This window comes from Sus scrofa, chromosome 3 (assembly GCF_000003025.6).
Source record: "Sus scrofa isolate TJ Tabasco breed Duroc chromosome 3, Sscrofa11.1, whole genome shotgun sequence".
Lineage (NCBI taxonomy): Eukaryota > Metazoa > Chordata > Mammalia > Artiodactyla > Suidae > Sus > Sus scrofa.
The window spans coordinates 6,466,405-6,482,015 of NC_010445.4; the positions used below are offsets into that span (position 1 = coordinate 6,466,405).

Sequence of the window (15,611 nt, forward strand, 5' to 3'; positions counted from 1 at the left end):
GACATCATTATCTCATTGCTCCTAGTTGCAAAAAAAAAAAAAGTTTTACAATTTGAACATTTGACTACATTGTTTTTGCTGCCATTCAGTCATCACATGTCATCGCTTTACCTTCCAAACCTCCAAAACGAAAGAGAAAACATTGGGGTCATGCATTTTGTTCAATCTGGGGCAAGTTAGAGCAAGATTTGTCAAGACTCTGCTTCTTTATCCTTTTTAGCATTAACATGTTGTAAAGGACTAATGGCAAAGAAATGAACAAAGCAGTGGAGTCTGCAATGCAGTTAATCTGTAAATGGGTGCATGGAGCCTGCTGGTTGAAGTCTACGTAAATGTTTGCCGGTACTGAGGCAGGGAGGAAGCCTGTGATCGATTCTATCAAAATTTTTGTCTTCACAAAGGTACCGGAGCTATCTCAAAATTTGTGACCTGCACCTTCCACCCCGGGAGGCTAGATTCCCCGTCAATTCCTATTCTCGTTCTCCTTAGTGAGGAACTGCTTCCCAATCTTGGTCTTGGAGTTCCTGTTGTGGCTCAGCGGTTAACAAACCCGACTGGCGTCCTTGAGGACGTGGGTTCCATCACTGGCCTCGCTCAGTGGGTTAAGGATCCTGCAGCGAGCTGTGGTGTAGGTCACAGACCCGGCTCGGATGATCCGGAGTTGCTGTGGTATAGGCCAGCAGCTGTACCTCTGTTTTAGCCCCTAGCCTGGGAACGTCCATATGCCGGGGTGCGCCCCTAAAAAGGCAAAAATCAATCAATCAATCTTGGTCTTTTCTCTAGCCTGAGGAGGTTAAACCCCCCGGATTAGTAGAGGAACCATTGAGACAGTGAGACCTCCTGGATTCCTAGAGCACACGGGGAGGGGGGGGCGGAGCCCCCGGGAAGGGGCGGGGCCCCGAGGCGCTTCCGGTGAGCTCTCCGGAACTCTATTCTGGTTGTACAGGGATGGGCTTAGGTTTGCGGGTCCTCTGTTCCCGCGCTCGTCTCCCGGATTTGTGTTCCCAGCTGCAGGTGGCGGAGGCGACACGAAATGCCCAGTGACCGTGCCCCGCAGGGGGTGGGTAGAAGCCCCTCTCCCACGTTTCCCTCCGCCACTCCCAGCCCAGCTTTGTCCTTTGACTTAAGCTAAGTGACGAGGTGGGTTAGGAAAGGCCTTGGAGACAAGACACTAGCATTTTCTGAGATGGCCACAGGGTTGGTTTCTCTGAGCCCGCTCTCTTCGGCTTGCTCAGGCTGACTCCTCACGTGGCCTTTCCCGTATGTGAGGCCATTCCTGGCCCCTTTCCTCTCACTTGGACCCCAGTCTCATGACCTCTCCTAACCTTAATCATGTCTCTAAAGGCTCCGTCTCCAAATAAGAGTCATATTGCAGGTTGGAGCTTCAGTGCGTGGATTTTGCGAGGGGCATACAATTCATTCCAGAACAGTTGGGAACTTACTACTCTCTTTTCCCACAGCACCCAGCACCGTGTCCCGTAAAACGGTAAATCTAGATTTTTGTTAACAAAGCGATAGAAGACCCAGTTGGAGCTAGGGGAGTAGTTAAATCTATTGTTTTAGCTCATCTTTGTCTTTAAAATTTCCGATCGCTATACTGGAAGGTCCTAGGCCCTGCTTAGGGCTTCAAGGTCTTGAGGGCAATGCTGCAGAGGGAAAAGGGAAGCTTCTGGGGCCTCGCGGTCAGAACTGCAGGGGCGGGGGTCCGTGCCCTTCCAATAATCCCACCACAGTAACAAGCATCCGTGGTTCCTGAGGGGATTCTGGGTGGGGCTGCCTACCAGGCACGTGCAGTAGGGCGGGCACAGGCAGCCCGTGAGCCTTTGCTTCTCACATGCTCACCCCTGGCAGGATTCTGAACAGTCTGTGGTAACCATTATTGCCCCAGCAGGTGTCACAGTGGATGTGGGATCATGGGATGATCACAGCAGGGCTTTGGGGGCCTCTATGACGGTTCATCTTGGTGCACAGATGTCACATTGCCACTTCCGGCGACTGGACTAGAGCATCTGTCTTGGCATCCTGCCCTCTTCAGAACCCACGCTGGATTCTTTTAGGTGAGCAAAGGGCTCATCATTATCGGCCCCCATTTTAATTAATTTTAATTGTCCAAGGCCCACTTGCCAGATCATATGTCTTAGCTTACGGTCACAGCCGAAAGAGAGCCTTTAGGGCATGTGGCTAGTCTCCCATAGCTAAGTTACTCCCTGTTATTGAGCCTTCCTCAGGCCAGATGGCTGATTTCCAGATGAGTTCTCTTCCATACAGTTGAGGGCTGCTATCAGGAAACCAAGCTGCTTTTTTTTTTCCCTTTAATCAGGGCTTCCACTTGGCAGTGGGAAAGTTCGTTCTTGGGACTGGGGTGTTATTGTCAGTCCAGTAGTGGTGCTGCCACTCATCATAAATGTGACACATGCCCCTCTAAGGGGCCCACATCTATATTCCTTGCGGCCTGTGTGTTGGAGAAACCAAACTGTTTCCGTTTTTAGAAAGGTGAAGTATGTTGCATAACCCCTCTTAGGGGTTTGGGGTAGTACTCCATAACCTAACACATTAACATTTCTGGAACAAAATGTTTGAGTATATCCACTAATTGGGATAAACAGTTTTCAGTTCCCCAGCAGATGAGTTCAGCTTAGCTCATGTTTTCTAACCAAATGGATTATGAGAAAACATGTTTGCCCTCAGAGATTTTTTTTTTGAGAGTATTAAATCGTTTTCTGATGACGCATGATAATGGATGATACACAAGCTTCATTCCCATCGCTCTCATAATTCCATTTAGCTATACTGCCTAGGATGTGCCAACAATCATATTAATAACCAAAAAAAAAAAAACAAAAAACCAAAGCCCCATGACTTCACTTGGGTGGCCCTTTTAAGGGTGAATGCCAGGTCCCAACACAGTAACTGTCAGTTCAACTACATCAGTGTTTCTGAAGACAATGGCTTCTCCACCCAAACCCTCACAGAGTTTTTAAACTGTGAATTTGAAAAAGAGGGATTGTGGGAGCTCCCTTCGTGGCTCAGCGCAAACGAATCTGACTAGCACCCGTGGGGACATGGGTTCAATCCCTGGCCTTGCTCAGTGGGTCAAGGATCTGGCATTGCTGTGAGCTGTGCTGTAGGTCGCAGACGCAGCTCAGATCTGGTGCTGCTGTGGCTGTGACGTAGGCCGGCAGCTGTAACTCTGATTTGACCCCTAGCCTGGGAATCTCCATATGCTGCGAGTGTGGCCCTAAAAAAGAAAAAAGACCAAAAAAAAAAAAAAAAAAGGGATTTTGGACATTTATGTACACAGGCACTGTAAATTTATATATGTACATTTTACATATAAGTATCTACATGAAACTGTGCATAGGTATCCAGACATACACAGGCCGAATTGTAAGGACAGAGGGTCCTGACCCAGCAAGTCCTGGTACCCTAATTCTCCAGCATCACATTCCTGTGGATACCCTTCTAAATCAAGTTCAAGTCTTTCTACTTCTCTCTGGTGACATACACAGCCCCGTCCTCGCAGGACAGCAACTCCTAAGGAAATAGCAAATAATTATAATTTTGGTAAGTACTAAAGTTAAAGGGTGTGGGCATTTAAAGATCTTGATATTTGGACGTGCCTCTTTCACTATATCACTGGACCCCTCATTTTAAAAAATTTTTTTTTAGTAAAGTACAGTTTACAATGAAAGTTAATCAGTTTTCACAAACTGAACATACACCATGTAAGCAGCCTCCAGATCAATACCTCAAACACTACCTGCCCCTCAAAGGCTCATTTCCTCCTCGGCCAGAGGACTTTTTAATTTGGCTTTAGGGAAATACAATTTGGCAACCTTTCTTGCCAACCAGTTCGTGCTGACTGGTACAGAAATACTGATGTTTAACCCAGTACACAATCTAACATTTATTTTCCTCTTGAAAGGCTAAGTTTCCTTTATCTTATGGGGTGCCTGTGTGCTTTTTTCTCATTGCTAACAGAAATCTGTTGTTTTTTATGTGCTGGGTAAGAAATCATGGAACTGCTGGGAATGAGAAAAGAATAACTTCAAGAGGAAATGTAAAAGAGATTTGATTACTATGAGGGGGTCTGAACAGCACCAGCCTACCTGTGGGGAGAAGAGGTGTTGAGATACGGGTCGGGGAGTTAAAAGGGACGCAGAGAAGGGAAGAGAGCTAATAAAGAAGCTGCCACACAAAGGGCATGTGTCATCCCGTGGGAAAAACTCTGAAAAGTGTAAAACTCATGCTTCACAAACATTCCACTGCAGGGGAGCGAGATCTGGTAATCATTGGAATCCCACCTGGAGTTCCCATTGTAGCTCAGTGGAGTGAGAACCTGACTCGCATCCATGAGGAGGCCGGTTTGATCCCTGGCCTCACTCCGTGGGTGAATAAGCTGCAGTGTTGGTAGGATGTAGATGTGGCTTGGATCCTGTGTTGCTGTGGCTGTGGTGTAGGTGGGCGGCTACAGCTTCAATTCAACCCCTGGCCTGGGAACCTCCATATGCTGCAGGTGAGGGCCCTAAAAAGAAAAATACAAGTCGAGGAGTTCCCTGGTGGCCTAACGGTTAAGGATCTGGCCTTGTCATGCTGTGGCTTGGGTCATTGCTGTGGCATGGGTTTGATCCCTGGCCTGGGAACTTCTGCATGTTGCAGCTGCAGCCAGAACCACCCCCCCCCGAAACACAAATCTATACAATCGCAGATAATTTTCCTATATAAAACCAAGAAAGCATTCTTAAATCATTCACAATCCAGAACAAGGTCTCCAGCCTGGGGCACCACAGAGTAAAGCTTCTGTGCCTTCTATGTCCCTTGACTTGGAGAAACTGGATACAGTAGCCTACGACATTTCTATCCAGGAAGTCTTTTTTTTTTTGGCCGCACCCATGGCAGGCAGAAGTTCCTGGGCCAAGAATCAAACCCAAGCCACAGCAGTAACCCGAGCCACAGCAGTGACAGCACTGGATCCTCAACCTGCTAGGCTACCAGGGAACTCCCTATTGAGGAATGCTTGCCTGCAGCAAGAAGGACAGCCACATAAAGAGGGTCCCACAGAAAACCCATTTCAGTTCCTCTTTATTTTCACCAAACAGCCCAGTTATATGTACCGGCAGCAAGAGCCACGTTCTGGTCTTAGAGTGGTAGCTTTTCCAGTTGGTATCAGGTAGCCATCTGCTCTCTGTGAGTACCCTGGTGCTTGATAAAGCTTGTGCGCCAAATAAAAGACTTGCCGCATTTGTCACATCTGTAGGGTCTCTCTCCAGTGTGAATGACCTCGTGTCGATGCAGATTTGCCTTAAAACTAAAAGTCTTCCCACAGTCTCTGCACTCAAAGAACTCCTCCTCGGTATGGATTCTTTGATGCTGAATGAGATCTACCTTCCGACCAAAGGATTCCCCACACTCACTGCACGTATGGGCCTTCTGTTTGCTGTGAGTCTGTTGATGGCTCATCAGGGTTGAGTGCCGGCCAAAGGCTTTCCCACATTCGAGGCATTTATGGGGTTTCTCTCCACTGTGGATTAACTGGTGTCGAATAAGGGTTGAATTCTGACGGAACGTTTTTTCACATTCGCTGCATTTATAGGGCCTTTCTTTGGTATGGATCCTCCTGTGTTCCACCAGATACGCCATCTGACGGAAACCCTTTCCACAGTCCTGGCATTTATATGGCTTTTTCTGCGAGTGACACTGTTTGTGGACAGTGAGAGCAGACTTCTGTCCGAAGGCTTGCCCACATATGTGGCACTCAAAGGGGTCCTCTGAACTGTGAATTCTTTGATGTCGAACAAAGTTTGCCTGACGCTGGAAGACTTTTCCGCATTCGCTGCATTCGTAAGATTTTGCATTTGTGAGAATTCGCTTCTGCCTCGGAAGCACTGATCTCGGCTTGGGGGCTTTTCCACACGCGTCGTATTTGCCCTGCTTTGTCCTCGCCGGAGCGTCCCAGTCTTGAACGAGGTTAAAGTTTTGAAGGAAGGCCTGCCAGCCTTCATCAGCGAGCGTGGGGAGTGCAAGTCCGTACACGTCCACAAACTCGTCACATTCACGTAACTTTTCTGAAGGTTTCCTGGCCGTTTTCTGCTTTACCAGCGACATCGTACACGACTCGAAATCTTCAGAAATGTTCTGCTTTGCAGTCGGCTCCTGCACCTCGAATCTGGCTGTGGAACCTAGCCAAATTAAAAAAAAAAAACAACAAAGCATGTAAATGACCAGACCACCACAGCAGGGAAGGAAGAAGCCACCTGTGGGTGACACAAGACACTCGTGCGGGGCTAAGAAACGCTCACCTAGTTAGACCTTCATACCAGAGGCCAACATTCCCATTTTCCCAGGACTCTCGGCTTTCACATCAGAAAGGCTCTGGACGTCAGCTGACCGACCAAAATATGTACAAGAGTGTGTGTCAGAGAACGTGAGAACGGAACGAACCCATCACCGTGAGAGGGAGAACCCAGGACCCCAGCAGGGTCGCCAACTGTAGGAAGGCGGTAGATCCTCTATGTTAATAATTCTGGGAGAAACTACTTCTTAACAGTGGAGAAAGTATAGAAGCCAGAAGAGAAAAGCAACCGGAGAGAAACAGGTACAAAATCAAGGGAACGCAGTGGTGAGTCTCAGCCAGGGACGGCGCTCCCAGAAGGTAGGGCTGGAGGCCAAGGCCGCCGCCGCCGCCGCCGCCGCCGCACGTGGTGCCACGCAGAGGACGGCCCCACAGCCAAGAAGGAAACAGCCCCAAATGCCAGCGATGCTGGGCTGGAGAAGCCACGGCGTGGAGGGACGCGAGGATGGGCGCAAGCAGCCGTCAGGCCCCGGTAAGTAGGATAAAGGAGGGACATCACGAAACTCGAGGGAATGTGGGAAGCACAACGCGAGCAAGGGAACAAGCGGAGGCAGAGGGGGAGGCGGAGGGTGGGAAGGAGCAGAGCGAGCGTCTAGGACGGCCTGAGAGCCGTCGGAAACCACCAGGCCGGCTGCTTCAGAGAAGCCGGCTGGAGAAAGAGGACGAGCTTTGGCGGACTTGAAATCAGACCCCAACGGTGGGCCTGCCAGCGCTGTGACAGCGCTTCGTCACCTGGAGGATGGGGGTGTGATCATACCTTCCACCTGCAGGGGGCAGCAGGGGTCAACAGGCAGGACACAGGCCAGACCCCTGGCTGGGTATCTGGGGCGGGGGGCCCTCCTCGAGGGGACTTGCGGTCCCCACGGGTCTTCTCCGCACGCACCTGGGCAAGCACTACCGGAAGCCGTCCCAGTCCCAGCTCTCGGTAGATCCAGGATCCACGGCTCTTCCCACTGCTCCAGCTGACAGATCACCTCAGGTTTGGGGAACTGAAATCCTACTCGTGGGGAAGTAAACGGGATGTGGTGGTTAGTGAGCTGCACAAGGCCGGAGCTCAGATCACCCCCGGGGGTCTAAGTGGTGGGGCTACAGCGACAAGCAGAGATCAGGACAGCCATCAGAGGGGCTGGTGAGGAGAGACGGCGGCACAGTTTTTGTGAAGATTTGGCAGTCTTTATTAAGAGCCTGAGTTATCGTCACCCTCTTGGCTATGGGGATTGCACTCTTAGAAATACAGCTTAGGGAAAAATTAGGACAAAGATGAATGTACCAGAGATGCTGAGCAGAATTCTAACAGAGCAGAACTGAGAAATAAGCTACCAGTTAACAGGGGGAGGATTGAAGCGTAGCCCGTGAATACAACAGGGGCAGAAATACTAGGCAGATGTTGAAAGTGTGTGTTCAAAGAGTTTTTCTTGAAACAGGAAAATGCTCCCTGGATATTTTAAAGCAGAATACAAAACTGAGGTATAGCTTGATTCAAAACTCATGTAAATTATGACCCCAGTTTTGTTTTTAAAAACTGCTTATGTGTGTGTATGTTCCTTCACTTAATGGTAGGGTAACTTCCCGATAAACCCAACCTAAGTTGAAACCTAAGTCGGAAATGCACTTAATACACCTAACCTTCCAAATGTCATAGCCTGGCCTTCCTTACACATGCTAAGATCACTCACATTAGCCCACAGTAGGGCAAAATCATCGAACACAAAGCCTACTTTATAATAAAAGGACGAACATCGCATGTAACTTACTGAATACTGTAGTGAAAGTGAAAAACAGAATGGCTGTGAGGATCCTGGTTGTGGACCCCCGTGCTCACGTGATCACATGGCTGTCTGGGAGCTCAGCACCACCAGACAGTATGGTCTGCAGGTTGCTACCCGGGGAAAGGGTCAAAATTGGAAGTTCACTTTCCACTGACTATCCATGTGAGGCTGAATAAGATGAGCTTCTGTGGTCACTCGTGCCCTGGGATATTGGTGTGTATTGGGGTTCCCCTAAATGTGTATTGCTTTCTTCCCACTGTAAAGTCGAAAAATCTTACGTTGCACCTTCATACATGGGACTGTTTGTGTGTGTGTGTGTGTGTAATACTCCCTGGTGAATATATATATATAGACACACACACATATATGAAAAGATTAGGGAAAAGTAATCCACAATGTTAACCGGGGTAATGCTGGGCAGTGGGCATGCAGATTATTTTAATTTTCTTCTCTACTTTGGAGCTTTTTTTTTTGGTCTTTTCTAGGACCGCACCCGCGGCATATGGAGGTTCCCAGGCTAGGGGTTTTTATTCCGGAGCTGTAGCCACTGGCCTACACCAGAGCCACAGCAACGCAGGATCCGAGCCGAGTCTGCGAGCTACATGACAGCTCGCAGCAACCCCAGATCCTTAACCCACTGAGCAAGGCCCAGGGATTGAACCCACAACCTCATGGTTCCTAGTTGGACTCGTTAACCACTGAGCCATGATGGAAACTCCCTACTTACGGATTTTTTAATAACATAGGGGAAATGCTGATAGTATGATGTTAAGTTTTAAAAGGATTACAGAATTATACATAGACTGTACTCAGCTAGCTGTTTAAGAAAACCATAAGGGAAAAACAGGAAGGAAATATTCCAGATATTAAGTGTTACCCAGGAAGTCTCCCCTTCCCTTCATGCCTTCCCTGGTCTTCCATGTGTTTCAGTATCTCCTTGCAGTGCTTTTAAAACAAATGTCAGCGTAACAACTTCCAGTGGTGGGTGGGCAATCCCACACAAGACAGGTGGTCAAAGCTCTGTGCCAAGAGTGTCAGCCTGGGCTCAAACATGCCCCAGAAAGAAAAAACTCATCCAGGAACCTCCCACCGTGGGAGACCCTGCCTGGGAGTGAGACACAGGTTGGCCTCTGGGAAGACGGAAGCCGTGAAGGTTCGTAAGTGAAGTTGGTGAAGAATCGTTTCCTGGGCACCCAGTGATGTGTAGAAGGAAACCATTTTCAGACAGAAGAAAGAAAAAGGCCTTTCAAGAGAATAAGATGCTAGACTTTGGACTCCAAATCAGCCATAATCTTTTCAACTCCTAGGAGTCTTCCAGACTGGAGGATCTGGGTTGGGGTGGAGCAGATTAAGCCTTTCTGGACTCTAAGATAAAGGGAAACTATCCATTGTCTATAATCCCTTCTTGAAAACCTTAGCACCAAATGTGTTTCAGGACTCAGAATTTTTCCGGATTTCAGAAAGGTGAATTGGTGTGTCTATTTTCTATTATATACCCCCCCCCCATGGGGTCTGGAGCTGAAGCCTTAATCAAACACAATGATATTTCTGATGCTATACAGATGGATACAAAGACCAAGTGAGAAAAAGGATGATAAACAGCAGATGAAAATAACTTCCTGTAGGATGAAATCAGGTTGTACCCCCTGATGACTTCAGGTTGGGTCTTATATCCAGACACGTTATGGAAAACTTCTGGTTTTCAGAGCTTTTTCTGCTCTTGGAATTGCAGCTAAGAGACTGAGGACTTGTGGAGACACTCAAAGTCAGGTCTTCAAGCGGACTCATTACCCAAGGAGACCATGTTTCTGTAATTGGCCAGCATCACTTCTCTGTAGACGCCCTTCTGAGCCCAGCCCAGCGTGTCCCACTCCTCCCTGGTGAAGTACAGGGCCACATCCTCGAAGGTCAGCATCTCCTGAAAACACAGGGACTGATTAGAGCTGCCGTTCTCAGCGCACCTCTGGGAGCTCTCGTCATTATTCTACAGGGGAGGCTGGAGGAGCCGCCGTGGCTGGGGAAGCTCATTCAGTTCATGAGCAGATTCAGGGCTCAAGTCTTCAGACCCTCAGGCCCCACGTTCTTCTTCTACATTTAGCGTCCACAAGTGTTTTCTCTAGAGGGACAGACGGCAAATAGCTCAGGCTGCTCTGGCCACTCAGTCTCTGCTGCAACCAGTCAACCCGGCACCTGGGGCACAGGTGCAGCCACAGACCTCAGGAGAGCGATGGGCGTGGCTGTGACCCAGAAAACTGCCCCCAGGTCCAGGCCAGCTTGCCAGCCCTGCTCCGGACAGTCCTACCTTCACACGGAACACACTTCTTCTGCCCAGTTCTCTCAGGAAAGAGAAGGTGCAGGCAGATGAGGTCCCTGAGGACAGGCTGGCGTGTGGACTCTTCAGAGGAAAGGACAGGCTAACGGGGCCAGCGAGGCAGCCCTCACTCACTAGATCTGAAGGGGATAAAAACGGAGGGGCTTGGGGGACCCAGGAAGTTCTTGGAGGAGCCAGACTGGAGCCAGGGCCTCAGGGGAGGCAGCGCTTCACCCAGCAGCCCGGCAGGGAGGGCCTGGGGGGTGACCACCCGCAGCGATGCCCTCCAGGGCTCTGGTCCCGACCCCTCCATCCCGCTGCCAGAAGCCCACCTGAAGCAAGAGCCAGGGAGCCGCTGACACAGCAAGGTCAGCGCCCGGGGCCCAGCCGGAGCCAGAGGGTGGGGAGGAGCTCAAGGGGCCAGGCAGAGGCTGCTCAGCACAAGGCAAGGGCAGCCGCTTCCAGGGGCAACTGGGCGCTCACTTCCTGTGGGCCGAGAAGGGAGGGTGCCCCATACCCACCCCTGCGCCCCGGAGAGGCCGGCCTCTGCCCCCCACGGCCCCTTCTCCCTGGAGGCCTGTGTGGGCTCCAAGGGTCATGATGCAGGGAGGGGGCTGTCACCAATAGGAAATAGCAGCTCCACCTGAGAGCTTCCCGCAGCCCCCTCTGGAGACAGACCTGAAGCCCAGAGGCTTCCTTGCCTCCTGCCCACACCTGACTCCAGGGATCTGGCTTCAGAGCCCCGATACCACCCCATCATCCTCCCTGGACCAGAACCACCTGCAGGAATTTGTTTATATACCTCCCTCTCCAAGTGGCTTGTAAACTCTCTAGGTGAGCGTTTATCTCCCAGCACAAAGGACAGTACTGGCTGGTATACAGTAGGTACACAATAATGCTCACTGACACAAACCGGGAACAACTGTTGTGACAAGAACCGCAACTTAGAAGTTCTTGTTGTGGCTCAGCGGTAACAAACACAGCTAGTATCCAGGAGGGCTCAGGTTCGATCCCTGGCCTTGCTCAGTGGGTTAAGGATCTGGCATGGCTGTGGCTGGCAGGTGCAGTGCCGATTCAAGCCCTAGCCTGGGAACTTCCATATGCTGAGGGTGTGGCCCTTAAAAAAAAAGAAAAAAAGAGCTATAACTTAGAGCGCAGAGTATAATGAGATGCTCTGTAAAGTTCCCCTTGTGCCTCATTTCATTTATCCTCACAACTGAATAGCTACTGTCACTATCCTGTTTTATAGATAAGGAACCCTTGACCCAGAGAGGTCCTGTAACTTTCCAAAGGTATCACATCTAAAAGGGAGTCTCGGAGTTCCTGTCGTGACACCAGTGGAAACAAATATGACTAGGAACCATGAGGTTGTGGGTTTGATCCCTGGCCTCACTCAGTGGGTTAAGGATCTGGTGTTGCCATGAGCTGTGGTGTAGGTCGCAGACGCAGCTAGGATCCCGAGTTGCTGTGGCTGTGGGTGTAGGCTGGCAGCTACAGCTCCAATTAGACCCCTAGCCTGGGAACTTCCATATGCCACAGGTGCGGCCCTAGAAAAGACAAAAAAAGGACAAAAAAAATATAAATTAAAAAAATAAATAAAAAAATAAAAGAGTCTCGATGGAGGTCCTGCTGTGTTGCAGTGGGTTAAGAATCAGGCTGCAGCAGCTTGGGTCGCTGTGGAGATGCTCAGTCACCCCCGGCCTGGTGCAGTGGCTTAAGGGATCTGCTGTTTGCATTGCCATAGCTGCGGCTTGAATTCAGTCCTTGGCCTGCGAACTTTCGTATGCCTCCGGTGTGGCCATAAAATAATAATAATAATAAATAAATAAATAAAAACCATAGTCTGGATTGGAACCCGTCTGACCCCAGAGTTCAAGCTCTTTACATCATAACTTCCAAGACGGACAAGTCCCCCCGCTGATGAAGGTGGCTTAACCTGAACTGAGGAGTTAAAGCCACTGAGACTCTACCAAGACGGGGCGGGTGGGGGTGCGGGGGAGCCAGCTCACCTTCCACGGGACTGTCAGGAACATGGCTTCCAAGGCCTGGCCTCTGACATGGGGCAGGAACCCAGCCATCGTGCCCAGCTGAAGGAGGGAAACAGAACTAGTAAGGCCAGCCCCCATTTGAAGGTCTCTCACTCAGCAGACTCTGGACAGGGAATGCTAACGGAGCCAACAAACCTCAGCTCGTACAAGGGCACTGTGCTTGGTGTTGGAATATGTGAAATTCCAACATGAAATGAAAATGAAAGCAACCCTTAGAACAGGAATTTCTGAAGCTAGATCAATTTCCAGTCTTCATCCAAGGAAACCTGTGGCTGTGCCCTCCCCTTCTGCCTAGAATAATTCCGCAGCATCTCACTGAGAAACTCAATACACCAAGGGTCTAGAACACAGGAAAAAAACAGAACTCTGATCTGCACCCTGTGGCAACCAGCCTGGAACCCAAACCACAAGCAATCCAGCAACAAACAAAGCCCCAGCATGTGCCAGCTTATCCCTAGTATGTATCCCCTCCTCCATCCAGGACCAACAGCAAAAGCCAAAGATGCTACCCCACTCAGTCACATAAGATGTCCTGCTTTTATTTAAACTCCCTCCAGCGTTTCCAAGACAACAGCCTCCAAACTTGGCTTATTGGAGTTTTCCCCTTTTTCCACTATAAAGTTTCCCCTGCTTGCCTTTGAATTTCTGCCAAACACAGGCAATGGGGACCAACTCCCTTAGTAAACCAAGCTCTGGATGGAACACCTTTGCTTATGCTCACTTGAGTGGTCTTCCTTTATTTCCCTATCACACAATCAGCTCAGAGAGTGTCAGCACCAGGTTAGGGCAGTTCTCAGATATTTTAGGCTACATAGTGAACTTTAGGTAGTTATCAGAGATTTCAGGCTATATTAGGTAATTATATAGGTCAGGTCAAAAGAAAATCTGGAGGGCTTTACTCGATATGAACATTTTATTCATAGAAAAGCCTAACTTTTTTTTTTTTTTCAAAAGCCTAACTACGAACAAGGAGACTTCAAAACAATGTGTTAACAAGAGGGGGCTCTCAGCAGTTACCGCTCAGTCGATAAAGCATATGAAGGGGTGGCAATAGAACAAGCCACCCCAATTTATGCCACTTTAGAATGTGGATTCTTCTGAGCTGTGGGCACTTTAGGGACCGGTGTTACAAAAAAGACAACAGGCCCCTGATGCCCTCAGTCATGCTATGCCTCATGTCAGCAAACCAAGATTTAATATTTACCCTAACGGCAGTTTCAGCCTCTCCCAGGAAGAGGACCTCCCCCCACGCCTTTCCCAACAAAGATCATATTTAAGCCTGAATTCTAAGCCACCTCTGGGGTTAATCGTTTGTCTTGGGTATCTTCCATGTATACATGATATACACACGTTAAGGAACTTGCTTGTTTTCATCTTTTATTGCAAGAGTCTTAGCTAAGAACTTAGAAGCATAGAGAGAAAATTATTTTCCTCCCATGCACACGAATGAGGAAGTCTTATTTATTGGGACTGGCTGCTCTTAGAAACTGACATTCCTTTTAGAACAGTAGCACGGGACATGTTTACTTGTTTGTAGCTGATTGGCTAGGAAGCTGCAAGGTCACCCTGACTTAAGTTACCTTTAAGGATAGAGCCAGCATTTGGGGGAAATGAGGAGTTTAAGCCTTGGTTCCGCAGCTTGGGTGCCTGGCCCAGGGGCACACCCAGACTGTGGTTTGCCTCCGTTTCAGTTCTTCAACATAGTAAGTTCAATGTTGTTTCTCTCAGGGAGTACACAAATGATGGGATACGGAGGATTTTCCTTTTTTTTTTTTTTTCTTGCGCTTCTCTGGCCACCGGTGAACCCCGCTTTATGTAAGTCAATCTTTAAGAAAAATCCGTAGCACACCATTTACGTTCCCTGAAAACACTGCTCCTAAGCCCTCCTGCCTCTTAAGCAAGGACGCGCTCCCCACCTGCCCCAATCAATGGCTCCAAGGCTGGGAAAGGGACCTCAACCCTTTCATTATCTAAACTGCTTTGATTACCTGCGGTGAGCAGGGAGCCTTCGGAAGAGCAATCTATAATCCAATTTGTTAATCTATAACAAAACCAAAGCAAACAACAGTATTAGCCATTCCTTCCTCGGGACTTCGTTCTTCCCTAACGCTGGAGACCTGACACACTCAACGCTCAAAAGGTGACATTCAAGGAAGACGCGCCGTCAGTGCCCGGTGATTTCGCCTTAAGACCGGGGGCGACGGGGGAGATGGGGTGTGTCTCGAGCCCTGACATTCTGTGGCGGGACCACTGCGGCTTCCCGGCGGCACCCACCCCTCCCACCGCACTAGCCATTTTCTCCCCAAACCTCGGCACCTCTGACCCCCGCCGCGCCGCATCCTCCAGGAAGTCCTCAAGACGCACCTGTGGCTGCCATGGGGGCTGGGCTCCCCTCTGGAGGTGCCAGGCGGCACCCGGAATCGGGTCGGAGCCTCCAAGCTAACCCCCGCGCGAGGGGGCGACGAGGGAAGTCGCAGCGCCTGTCACCCGGACCCCTGGCTCACGCCGAGCAGAGCGTCCCCGCCGGAGCACCTTCTAGGAACCGCGGAGGCCTCGCAACTCTCTGGTCGGGGTAAGGGACCGCGGGAGGAGGTTGTGAGGGGGCGGGGAGCTCAGGTCTCACGCAACCGCCGCTCGTGGCCGGGGCCAATCAATGGCCGCAGAGGGCGGTGGTTCAGCCACGTGACTGCCAGGCCCCGCCCCGCCCCGTTCGCGTCTACCCCTGAGGTCCTGGGTCTCCAGCAAAAATAGGCTAAGGGCTTTAAAAATGCTAACAGCAAGTTCTGCCCCCTCGTACCACTTGCAGCAGAATCTCCAGGCGGGAACTCTCTTGCAATCGGGTGTTTTTAAAAACTCCCTCGGTAGTTTAACGTAGAGTGACCAACTTTTTAGCTGCTGGATACAGCTCTAGCGGGCAAAAAAAAAAAAAAAAAAAAAAAAAGTTGAATGTACTGAATTATGCATGTTATTATTTTAACATAAAAACATGAAATAAGCATTGATCTGAAATTGTTTTTCAGAATTGTTTATTTTTCTGTTACATAGATGCTGTTATTTAAATCAACAGAGGGCTTAGTGACAATTAACTGTACTTGATAGTAGGACTAATATCTTACCTGATTTTTTTTTTA

At 49.6% G+C, this 15,611-nt stretch overlaps 1 protein-coding gene and 1 long non-coding RNA gene across 15 annotated transcripts; one reads left to right on the forward strand and one right to left on the reverse strand.

Moving 5' to 3' along the window:
• Positions 926–2,838, forward strand: LOC102167796. The gene is made up of 2 exons (XR_002342258.1): positions 926–1,486; positions 1,892–2,838. It is a non-coding gene; the product is annotated as an uncharacterized LOC102167796 (long non-coding RNA).
• Positions 2,305–15,133, reverse strand: ZNF789 (zinc finger protein 789). Of its 14 annotated transcripts, none has more exons than XM_013995391.2 (6): positions 14,845–15,052; positions 14,469–14,521; positions 12,442–12,519; positions 9,913–10,039; positions 7,236–7,349; positions 2,305–6,179 (listed from the first exon to the last, which is right to left on the reverse strand). In XM_013995391.2, exons 3-6 carry the CDS (start codon positions 12,508–12,510, stop codon positions 5,167–5,169), a joined length of 1,323 nt encoding a protein of 440 aa, XP_013850845.2. In that variant the 5' UTR covers positions 12,511–12,519; positions 14,469–14,521; positions 14,845–15,052; the 3' UTR covers positions 2,305–5,166. The 14 variants fall into 14 exon arrangements, 11 of the variants coding, with proteins under 11 accessions (XP_013850845.2, XP_013850849.2, XP_013850847.2 ...); XM_013995395.2 differs by having other exon boundaries at positions 9,765–10,039; XM_013995393.2 differs by having other exon boundaries at positions 14,797–15,052.

What these genes read in the sequence shown, in the direction of transcription:
- ZNF789 (XM_013995391.2), bottom strand. Translation starts at nt 12,510, where the DNA reads ATGGCTGGGTTCCTGCCCCATGTCAGAGGCCAGGCCTTGGAAGCCATG. An exon ending in TCCTGACAGTCCCGTGGAAG is followed by an intron (nt 10,040 to 12,441) that starts GTGAGCTGGCTC and finishes CTGTGTTTTCAG; the next exon opens with GAGATGCTGACCTTCGAGGA. An exon ending in CAGAAACATGGTCTCCTTGG is followed by an intron (nt 7,350 to 9,912) that starts GTAATGAGTCCG and finishes CCCCACGAGTAG; the next exon opens with GATTTCAGTTCCCCAAACCT.